This window comes from Bubalus kerabau, chromosome 16, assembly GCF_029407905.1.
Source record: "Bubalus kerabau isolate K-KA32 ecotype Philippines breed swamp buffalo chromosome 16, PCC_UOA_SB_1v2, whole genome shotgun sequence".
Taxonomy (NCBI): Eukaryota; Metazoa; Chordata; class Mammalia; order Artiodactyla; family Bovidae; genus Bubalus; species Bubalus kerabau.
The window spans coordinates 20690725-20702883 of NC_073639.1; the positions used below are offsets into that span (position 1 = coordinate 20690725).

Sequence of the window (12159 nt, forward strand, 5' to 3'; positions counted from 1 at the left end):
TTCAGGATTATTGCGTTTATGATGCTCTCTTTCTAGGATAACCAGTGTGCCCAAAGTGCACGTAGATCCCTCACTTCTTTTAGGATTCTGTTCAAAATTCACGGCATCAGAGCAGCTGATCCTAGCGTAAAATAGTGCCTAATGTAAGTGAGCTTACCCTCCGTCACTCCGTTGCCTTTCTCTTCATAGCACTTTTTATTGCCTGGCACTATCTACGACTCAAAATTTTTCTGTTTCTCCCACCTCAAAGTGTAACTTCTGTGACCTTCGTCTATTTGATTTCCTATCGGATACCCAGCCTAGTGGTTCAAGTAGTGTTACTGGGGTAAAAAGGAGCACTGTGCTAAAGAACAGCAATCATCAGCACAAGGCTGGAAACAACTTAAGACCATGCCCTCGAAATGGACTTTTTATTTTATCGTGAATTGCATTTCTGCTTCTCTGAGATTGTGGCCAGTAGAAATCAAGATCTTAGAGATTATCATTATTATTTTTTGAATCATGTAAGAGCAAGGTGCAGACAGAATGCCTCATCACTACTAAATACTTCAGTGTACATAAACCCCACATAAGGAACTTCTTCTACATAACTACAAGATAAACATTCAAATCAGGTAGTCAGCATTTATAAGACACTACCAACCAATCCACAGACCTCATTCCATTTTTGCCAACTGTTTGTTTTTCCTATCCAGTTCAGGGGCCAATCCAGAACTCTTCATTGCATTTACTGGTCATGCCTCTTAGATCTCCTTCAGGATGTAACAGAAAAGATGCGGTGCTCTGCTCAGCACAACACATCAGGAGGAACATGATGTGACTGGTTCCCTTCCTGGTGATGCTCGTTTGATCACCTGGCCAATTTTGGTGTCTTCCAGGGCTCTCTTCAATGAATTTACCATTTCCTTCCATGTAATCAATAGATACATTTCAGAAGATATGTTAAGATCAGGCTGACATGCTGCTTCACATGCAACACCCAGTCACCAGCCTCAGCATAAACTGAGGACTCTGGCCACAATCAACCAACACAGGCAAGTGATGACTTACTATGTCTACCAGTGGTTTTTGTTTGTTTTAGGACATACAGCATGTGGGATCTTACTTCCCAATCAGGAATCAAACCCATGTCCCTTTCATTGGAAGCACAGAGTTTTAACCACTGGGCCATCAGGGAAGTCCCCTATCAACCTTATTTAGTTGAAATTCTTCATAAGGAAGAGCTGTCCTTTATTTCCCCCTTATTTATTTATTCCACTTATTATATCATTATTTATTCATTCATTTATATTAGCATAGATTCATGGATTTCTATTTGACCCAATAGGTTGCAGTCAGTTACCATCATTATTTATTTTGATACCCAGATTGCCCCAGGTTTGGCCAGCGGAAGCTTATGCATGTCCTTTCAGCATGTTTCCATCGTGCTTTGAGCACTTCCTGTAATGGGCTCCTAGCTCACTTTGTACTTTCCCAGCCCATGCACAGGAATCAGCCCTGGTTTCACTTAAGGGAGGATGGAACTCAGAAGCCAAGACCTTCTGGGCATCTGATGTGTCCATTACTTCTAGCCTCTGAATGAAAATAGCTACGGTGTCTATGTGTGTGTGTGTGATGATTTCCCAGTCATTTTGAATTCAATCCAACACCTTAGGGTTCTTTATAAAGCTGAGCAGGATCCTGTGAGGCCCACCTGGGTACAAACCCTTTCTGTGACCCCATTTCTTATTTAATAAATAGGTTTCATTCAGCCTCCATGATCTTCCCTGAGTCTCAAAGGGCAGATGCAAACAGTTGCTTATCAGGGAAGGGAGGACATGCAGAAACAAAGAAGTAGCTGTCAAGAAACAATAGTGGAGCAATGGGGCAGGGTCCTGGCTCTTCGTTAAGGAATATATATAACAATATCTTTGAGTTCTTCTGCAGGAACTAAGGCCCCTACCCAGGGGAATGACTGCAGCTTCAGGCTAAGCGCAATATTCCTGGCACTCCACTGTGTTACTTCACCACGAACCAATCAGAAGGAAGATTGCACACAGGGGAAGATAAATGAAGACTCTGACCCCTTCCCCCAGTGATTCTCCCTTTAAAACCATTCAGGATCCAGAAGAATCTGTGAAGTCGGTGTTTGGACACGAGTTCACCTTATTCCCCAGAGAAGGCAATGGCAACCCACTCCATTACTCTTGTCTGGAAAATCCCATGGACAGAGGAGCCTGGTAAGCTGCAGTCCATGGTGTCGCTAAGAGTCAGACGCAACTGTGCGACTTCGCTTTCACTTTTTACTTTCCTGTATTGGAGAAGGAAATGGCAACCCACTCCAGTGTTCTTGCCTGGAGAATCCCAGGGACGGGGGAGCCTGGTGGGCAGCCGTCTATGGGGTCACACGGAGTCGGACACGACTGAAGTGACTTAGCAGCAGCAGCAGCCACCTTCTTCCCAGGTTGTTGGCCTCTTGAATAAACCAACCTTTCCTTTTCAACCAACTTGTCTCTCAGCTATTGGCTTTCCAAGGGTAAGCAGTCAAACCCGAGATGGGTAACATTTATAGCTTTCTTTCATTCCATATTCATAAATTCTTTCTTCAGTACTAAGAAACCTGGCTCCCATTATATTTAATATTTTACATATTTGCCCAATAGCCCTATAATTAATCAGTCTTCCAGCCAGGAAGCTACCTCCTTCATCCTGCCATCTCCTCAGCCTCTGACTTATCCTCTAAGGGCAAGAAGAACTGGTAAGTCACACACTCTTAATGATACAGATTCACCAAGTTTTGTGGTTGGAGAAAAAATGCTAAGAGTCAGAGAAATATGGGGAACCACTCTGGTTTGTGAGGCCTCTATACAAAAACCTCGCTGGGATTTTTGGGCAATGGACTCAGATCTCTGGTGGTTCAGGAACCAGCTGCCAGGCAGTCTTCTCTTTTGCCATTTTGGCATTAGGTGCTATAAAAAGCACTGTCCCAATTGCCTAGAAGCCTATTTTCTGAGATGAATAAGTTAGGGAAACACACAAACCCAGCACATCCAATACCACAGAGACACATTTTTCTAAGTAGTTCTTCCTGGGCCTGCTTCTAATTTGGGTATAACTGGGATTCTTTGGTCTCCCCTAACAGCCACCAACTGTTCCTACCCCTGCTGGAAAAAGAACAGCCCGTGCTGATGGGTAGCCATTAACAGATCTCTGCAAACATGCTAATGTCTGGGGTGGAAGGGGGTGAAAGGTGGACTTTTGTTTTCATCATGAATTGGATCCTGAGTTCTCGGAAAGAGTGCCAGCTGGGAAGTTCAACGTGGGTGATTAAGAACCATCACACAAATTATTTTTGAGACTTGACGGGTATCTCAAGCCAGGGAAACTGTGGGTGTGAACAGTTAACCACTCATTTACTTGGTAAGGAATTGTGCTGTATCGAAGTTTTAAGAACACAGCTCCAGAGTGGCTTACTCTCTGATAATTAGTTGTGATCTCTATGCACAGCTGGGCAATACTCTAGAAACAACCCCTAAACCAACATACCTTGCCTACTGAGCTGTAAGTATTCTGTTACCTGTCATGACAACCAGGAACAAAAAAAAAAAAAAAACCAGTAAAGAAATAGCTCACCCAATTTATTTTCTTAAGGAGTTAGAGAACACTCTTTCTATAGGAAAACATATATCACGTTTGCTGCCAGACAGTAAGAAAGAAGCCCACGTGTAGATGCATGCTGATGGGGTGGTCCCTAGACCAGCAGCATCAACATGACTGGGTAACTTGTTAAAAAAAAATAATATGGAACTCACTCCAGATGTACCGAATGAGAAACTGCAGCAGGGCCCATCAGTCTGAGTTTTAAATACCACCTACTCCGCCTCCGCCTTCTTGTGACACGGATGTACGTTCAAATTTGATTATCGCCGCCCTAGACACTCGAGGCATGGTGCTGGAAGTACCTGGCTACCAACTAAAGTTACCCATTGGCCCTAGGATGGGTCATTAGGGAGTTCGCTGCAGTTCCTTCTGCAAACGGAAAAGTTTATCACACACACACACACTTCTCTACATTTAAGATGCAGGAGTTCGCTGCAGTTCCTTCTGCAAACGGAAAAGTTTATCACAGACACGCACACACACACACACACACACACACACACACACACACACACACACACACGTTTCTACATTTAAGATGCAGGAAGTTGTTCCTGTCCTCCTAGGTCTAGGGATCGCTTCCTCCTTTCGCCTCCACCTGGACCAAGTCGCAGAGTAGGTGGAATTTGAGACCCGGCAGGGGTCGCTGCTGCCCATAAAGAGAGAACCGGGGAAGCGTGGCAAGAGAAGCCTAGAATCTTTGACATCACACTAAGCTCCTCCTTGCACGCACACAGTAGACACACACAAACATATACAGACACACGCACGCACACACACACGGACCGCGTAGTCTTCTCTCTGCCGGCTTGCTCCCGGTACCCCCGAGCCAGCCCTTCCCGCGGCAAGTGTGTGCTGGGCGCCGCCAGCTAGGAGCCGAGTGCCGGCAGCCCGAGGGACCCGACGCGCAGCAGTGGCGGCCGCCGCGCCCGCAGCCGGACCCGTTCGCCCCAGCGCTCGGCGACGGCGACTGGGACACCTCGCCGGCACCCGGGTCTCCGAGCAGCCGCGCCCGTCCCCGCCCGGGCTGCAGGGCGCCGGGCCGCCACCCCGCACGCTCCCGGGTCCCCTGCCACCCTTATGCCAGAAGGAGAAGCCGGGCGAAGGAGCAGGACGCTCGGCAGCCGGACTCCGCCGCAAACCCTGAGCGCCCCCTCCGCCCGCGCCCCTCCGGCGCCCGCGAAGCGAGATGCAACCGCCACGCTCCGGCTGAAAGGGGAAGGGGCCGGCGCCATCCGCTCGCTCCGAATCCTGTCTCCGCGGCGGCTGCGCGTCCCGGCCGCGGCCCCCCGGGCCCAGGAGTGAGCAGGAGAAGGAGAAGGAGGAGGAGGACAACGACGAGCGGCCGGCCCGGGGTTGGCCGGGGCTGGGGAGGAGGGACGGCGCGGGGGGGAGCGCGCGGGGGGCGGGGAGGGGGCCCCGGCGGATAAAGATGGCAATGTCTCTCATCCAAGCGTGCCGCAGCCTGGCTCTCTCAACATGGCTGCTTTCCTTTTGTTTCGTGCATCTGGTCTGCCTGGACTTCACCGTGGCCGAGAAGGAGGAATGGTACACAGCCTTCGTGAACATCACCTACGCCGAGCCCGCGCCGGACTCCGGGGCCGGGGCGGCGGGCGGCGGCACCACCGCCGCCGAGCTGCACACCGAGAGGACCGAGTGCGGGCGCTACGGGGAGCACTCGCCTAAGCAGGACGCCCGCGGGGAGGTGGTCATGGCCAGCTCGGCCCACGACCGTCTGGCCTGCGACCCCAACACCAAGTTCGCCGCCCCGGCCCATGGCAAGAACTGGATAGCCCTCATTCCCAAGGGCAACTGCACCTACAGGGATAAGATCCGGAATGCGTTCCTGCAGAACGCCTCCGCCGTGGTCATCTTCAACGTGGGCTCCAACACCAACGAGACCATCACCATGCCCCACGCAGGTAAGCGGGCTCCGGGCGGGCTCGGGGCGGGGGCGGGGAGCCCAGGGCGGGTGGAGGCGCCGAGAAGGATCCAGCGCCTGCCTCCTCGCTCCTTTCTGGGAAGTCTGTGCTTTGCTAAAGACGCGTCTCTGCTGCCTAGACCTACTAAGTTTCGCTCTGCGTCACTTCGTGGGATTTGCAAAGAAGAGAGGACTCACTGCATTGTGGGGACCAGGGAGTGCGTTCCACTTAACACGGAGCCACTCGGACAGGGGTTGGCCGAGGGGGCCCAAGTTTTCCGAGGAGGATCTGGAAGGTGGGGTGTGAGGGGGAGGAGGGGGCGGGCAGGGCTCGGATGTTGCTGTGGGCTAGTGACTGGCCTCGCATCTGTTTGGGACCCGGAGATCTGATCTTGTATGTATGCATCAGGTATACTCCTCATGCCGGGGTTTCTGTATCAGGAGGAAGGTAGGATTACTGATGCTGGCGCTGGCCACCGCCAACTTGCTCAAGTCGGGTTTCAGGGTTTCAGCTCTTCGTGGGAGATTAAGAGTCCACCCCCCACCCCGCGCCACCCGCTGGGTTGACGCACGTCATAAATAATACTGAAAATCCGGTGCTCTGCCAAGCTGTCATCCGGACAGCCTGACAGTCAGGCACGATGGTAAATGATCAACAATCCTTCACAAGCCAACAAGAGCATAGTGGCCATAAAGTTATGCCTACTTTTCTAGTATTGCAATCCTTGTCCCCCGCCTGGGAGGTTAAGTATACTGAAGATTTCCTTTAGGGCAAAAAGGAGATTTCACGGTAGAAATAATGTTTTCCTAAAGATCGCCGGGTGCCCAGACTGGAAATCCATGACTGCTCTAAGACGCACTATTTCTCCGTGTGCCTGACATAACAGTGCTTCCTTGGTAGAAACAGCAAAGTCCTCTCCAGGTTTGTTAGCAAAAGCAGCTCATTTTAGCAGCTTTGCCTCCTTGAGTTCAGGGTTACTTCTTGTTTCTGTGCGCCCCCAGAACCTTGCCCCCTCTTTGCCAGAAGCTGGGTTTGAGGCTGTGGCATCAGGGAGGGAGTAAGAGGGAGTGAAAGTGGCAGATGCATTTTCTTACTGGAGTCACCAGATCAAAGACATTATTAAAATCTGGCTTTTAAAGAAATTAAACAGTTACGCTTCTGAAATGGAGTAGCAGGCTTTGGCCACATTGGGGGAGGGATGCATTCTTTGGGGACAAGTTTTCATTCACAGAGCTCCTGTCACTTATTAGGGAAATATACAGTGGGTTTGCCCCTGGTGGTCAACATCAGCTGTTACAGACAAGGAACTTAACCCTGCTGCAAACAGGTGGGGTGGGGAAGGTTCCGGAGAAGGCAGTGGCACCCCACTCCAGTACTCTTGCCTGGGAAATCCCATGGATGGAGGAGCCTGGAAGGCTGCAGTCCATGGGGTCGCTGAGGGTCTGACACGACTGAGCGACTTCACTTTCACTTTTCACTTTCATGCATTGGAGAAGGAAATGGCAACCCACTCCAGTGTTCTTGCCTGGAGAATCCCAGGGACAGGGGAGCCTGGTGGGCTGCCGTCTATGGGTTCGCACAGAGTTGGGCACAGTACTTCTAACTCAGGGTAAAAAATAATGCAATGAATGAAGGGGAGGAAGGGGCAGTTAACTTCTTTAAAAAGTTAATATAGAGCATTGAGGACCATTTGATATACTTTATTGAGCTCAACAGTTTTGTAGGTGAAAAAGATGGTACTTTGAGGTTGAATCATAAGAGCCCTGTATAAACTTTATGATAGTCGAGGATTTGGAGGACTGTGGAAGAGCATTTTAAATCATGTAAAAGATCTTGGGAAACACATTTAATATCTAAACCTCAATGGGGAGAGCATGAAGGAAGGGTTTTTGTTTTTGTTCTTTACCTCAAGAAGATTGTTAGTCGCCTTTGCAGGATCCTTTAAACATGTCTCTTTTTTTGCATGTGCGTGAAATCAGATTCTTCAGCTTCAAACACAAAGTTAAGAGGCATCATTTGTTTCTGTCTAAAAAAAACTGCCAACACACTGGATCAATTAATGGCTCATCTGTTTTTATAGGAAGCAGTGAACAGATTTCCCACACAAAATGATGCTTGACTAAGATGTAGTGGGAATAAATAAAGGCCTTGGTAATAGTTTGAAATTTAGACTAAAAAAGGTCAAGGAAATTCTCTATTAGCTGTTCTGTTTCCAAAAATGCATTTACATTGTCACTGCTAAGAGCCATGAGAATTCCATAGTATCATTTGATGTATCGCCACATTAGGGACTGGATTCACTTTAGTCAGCGATTGCATTGATGGCTGCTAAAGTCTCATTATGAGATCTGTGACCTGGTAGCTTGGCAGACCTTTCACTTTGAACTTCTTCTGCCTGAACCTGAACCTGAACCTGTGCCAGTGCTGCTCTGGCTGTCAGTGTGTTACACTTAGCTCGAGAACCTGAAGGCTTTACTTTTTCTAGTTGAATTCAGAATTCTGACTCAGTCGTATCTTAGGAAACGTATCTTAGGTGTATGTTTTAGATCAAATATTCTTATTTTGTGAACATGGGATGCAGTATACCAGATGTTCCTTACGTTCGTGAACTTTTTGGTTCAGTCTCTAAAAAGTGAACATCAGCTTTACATTTTAAAAAAATTCTCACCTCTTCTCCAGATCCTTTATTTTTGGCACTGATCACTTTCAGGTGAGGAGAAAGTCTGAATTTAGTGTTATGCAACCCATCATGTAATATCTGTGAGTTTGGGGTGATGTGACACCAATACGCCCACTGTCTTGAAATTCAGTTAAATGGAAGTCATTTTCCCTTTCCCTTTCCATAGAGCCTACCTTTCTGCTTTTTCTTTACTGGCTTATGATTTTGGGTTTCTAACACTTCTGCAGTTATGGTTTTCTCATTCACAAAGACCCAAATTCTCCTGGGATAGATTAGTAGCTTTAGTTTGTAATCAGTTTTAAAAATCTCTTTAAAATATTACTGCTTTCTTGAGAGAGAGTTTATGTATCACAGAATTCACTCTCTCTATATATGTGTATATATATTAAAAATTGGGGTATAGTTGCTTTACAATGTTGTATGAGTTTCTGCTATACAACAAAGCGAATCACCCATAAGTATACATAGATCCACTCCCTCTTGAGCCTCCCTCTACCCTCCCATCCCACCCCTCTAGGTCATCACAGAGCACTGAGCTGAGCTCCCTGTGCTGCACCGCAGCTTCTTCCTAGCTATCTATTTTGCACAGGCTAGTGTGCATATGTCCATCCGACTCTCCCAATTCATTCTTCCTCCTCACCCCTGTGGCCGACTTAATGGCTTTTACTCTATGGACAGAGCTGTAGAACCCTCACAACTGATTCCAAAAGGAAACCCCATGTCCATTGGCTTTTACTCCTCATTACTCTCTAGTCCCCCAGTCCTATTTAACTACTAATTTCCTATCTGTCTCCATGTGCCTAGTCTGGACATTTCATATGAGTGGAATCAAGTAATATGCTTTTTCTGTAACTGACTTCTTTCACTTATCTTAATGTTTTCAAAATCTGTCAGTGCTGTGGCATGTATTAGTACTACACTGCTTTTTGTTGCCAAATAACATTTCTTTGTATGGATATACCACATTTTAATGGACATGAGTTTAAGTGAACTCCGGAGTTGGTGATGGACAGGGAGGCCTGGTGTGCTGCAGTTCATGGGGTTGCAAAGAGTCAGACACGACTGAGCGACTGAACTGAACTGAACTGAACTGAACCACATTTTAAAAATTCATCAAACAGTGGATGCTTAGTTTCTTTCTACTTTTTGGTTATTGTACATAATGCTGCTGTGAACATTCATGTAGAAGTTTGTGTGTGGACGTTTCTTTTGGGTACATATCCAGGAGTGAAACCTCTGGGTCATATGGCAACTGTCTGGTTTAACCTTTGGAGGAGCTGTAAGATTGTTTTCCAAAGAAACACCATCTCACATTTCCACCAGCAGTGTAGGAGTGTTCCAGTTTCTGTCCATCCTCATCAGCGCTTGTCATTCTCTTTGATTTTGCCCATCCTGGTGGTTGTGAAGTAGTGTCTTCATTGCCATTTTCCTTTGCATGTCCCTGATGACTCAGTTCAGTCGCTCAGTTGTGTCCGACTCTTTGTGACCCCATGAACTGCAGCACGCCAGGCCTCCCTGTCTATCACCAACTCCCGGAGATCACTCAGACTTACGGCCATTGAGTCAGTGATGCCATCCAGCCATCTCATCCTCTGTCGTCCCCTTCTCCTCCTGCCCCCAATCCCTCCCAGCATCAGAGTCTTTTTCAATGAGTCAACTCTTCACATGAGGTGGCCAAAGTACTGGAGTTTCAGCTTTAGCATCATTCCTTCCAAAGAAATCCCAGGGCTGATCTCCTTCAGAATGGACTGGTTGGATCTCCTTGTAGTCCAAAGAGTCTTCTCCAACACCACAGTTCAAAAGCATCAATTCTTCGGCGCTCGGCTTTCTTCACAGTCCAACTCTCACCTCCATACATGACCACTAGAAAAACCATTGCCTTGACTAGACAGACCTTTGTTGGCAGACCTTTTTAATGTGCTATCTAGTATATCTAGTATGCTATCCCTGATGACTAGCAGTTACTTTTTTGCATGTTTGTTCAGTCACTCAGTCATGTCTGACTCTTTGTGATCCCATGGACTGTAACCCATCAGACCCCTCTGTCCATGAGATTTTCCAGGCAAGAATACTGGAGTGGCTTGCCATTCCTCCTCCAGAAGATCTTCCTGACCAAAGATTGAACCTACGGCTCCTGCAGTTCCTGCATTGGCAGGTGGATTCTTTACTGCTGAACCACCTGGGAAGCCCCAGAGTTACTTTTTAACATCATCTTAATTCTTTCTCTGGTAGCTCAGCGGTAAAGAATCTGCCTACAATATTGTAGCAGGAGATGTGAGTTTAATCCCTGGGTTGGAAAGATCTCCTGGAGGAGGAAATGGCAACCCACTCCAGTATTCTTGGCTGGAAAATCTAATGGACAGAGGAGAGCCTGGCAACAGTCCATGGGTTGCAAAGAGTGGGACACGACTTAGAAACTAAGCAATTCTTTGTCTACTTTTCATTTTGCTCCTTCCCCCCTTGCTCACCATTATTTGTTTTCTTCAGCTCATCCATGTTTTGTCTTAAAGAAGAAAGGAGGTTAGTAAATAGTAAGAGATCTACCTCTTTCAGTTGGGAAGGGAAAAAAAGCCCATGGACCAGAGACTCTTTATGCCCCCTCTCAAAGAATATGAGGAACTGCATCTTTAGTGCTGTAGAGCTCCTCCCCATGTTTCCTTTGTGAAAGAGCAGTAGGAGGGCTTGCGTGAAAAGCTGTGTAGGAATGCAGCCTCCATCAGAGAGCTCCAGAACTACTCTGCCAGGTACAGGAAAAGGCAGCCAGGCCCAAATGACCTCCTCGGAGCTGCTCAGATGCCTGTGAAACTTGAAGTACACTCTAAGGGAAGTGGTATCAGCAATTTCGAGAGGCTGTATTGAGTGAGAGTCACTCAGTCGTGTCCGACTCTTTGCGACCCCATGAACTGTTAGCCCGCCAGGCTCCTCTGTCCATGGGATTCTCCAGGCAAGAACACTGGAGTAGTTTTCCATTTCCTTCTCCAAGGGATCTTCCCAACCTGGGGATCAAACCCAGGTCTCTTACACTATAGGCAGATTCTTTACCATCTGAGCTAGCAGGGAAGCCCAGAGGCTGTTTTGGGAAGTGGTAAGTTAGGAATGCCACCTCATGCGAAGAGTTGACTCATTGGAAAAGATTCTGATGCTGGGAGGGATTGGGGGCAGGAGGAGAAGGGGACGACAGAGGATGAGATGGCTGGATGGCATCACTGACTCGATGGACATGAGTCTGAGTGAACTCTAAAAGTTGGTGATGGACAGGGAGGCCTGGCGTGCTGCGATTCATGGGGTCACAAAGAGTTGGACACGACTGAGTGACTGAACTGAACTGAACTGAAGTTAGGAATGTGGCCACTCACCAGCCTCTTGAGTTTGTGTCCTGGCTCTGCTATTTTCTCACTGTGGATCTTTGAGCAAATAAGCCTCTCAAGAACTCAGTTTCCTCATTTGTGAAATGGGGGAGCCTCAGGTGGTGGCTATGGAAATTAAATGAATTCATAGGTGTACAGTGCTTGTGTCTGTAGCTGGCAGGAGCTGTCAATACGTGTACCCTTATAGGCATTGTGAATGGTGACAGGAACCTCTCCATGGGTTCCCAGACCCCCAGAGGCTCACAGTGGCCCTGGCAGCCTTAGTAAAGAGCTCTTCATTCACCCTCTTCTCTTTAGATGTCAAAGCTGCCATGCCAGTTTCTCTCTGTGGTTTCTATGATTTGAGACCGGGTGTCCCAGCTCCTGTTGATGGTGGGTGAACATTTGAGAATTTTCCTCCTGTAATTGTGCTTTCTTGTGACTTAAATTGAAGCCTCATCAGAGAAATACGAGATGTACCTATGTATGGTTTGTATATATTTATATGGTGAACACTGGTACATCTGTAAGTGTATGGAGGCGGTGAGTGTCCGAGTTACAATGTTGGAGA

At 47.7% G+C, this 12159-nt stretch overlaps 1 protein-coding gene across 2 annotated transcripts in view; it reads left to right on the forward strand.

Moving 5' to 3' along the window:
* The first annotated feature begins 5042 nt into the window (after nucleotides 1-5042).
* The window catches only part of RNF150 (ring finger protein 150), a 285623-nt gene continuing 278506 nt past the window's right edge, over nucleotides 5043-12159 (forward strand). For both annotated transcript variants that reach the window (XM_055549671.1, XM_055549672.1), the window contains exon 1: nucleotides 5043-5561. In XM_055549671.1, coding sequence (XP_055405646.1) covers nucleotides 5072-5561 — 490 coding nt within the window. In that variant the 5' untranslated portion in view covers nucleotides 5043-5071. The remainder of the gene's footprint in view (nucleotides 5562-12159) is intronic.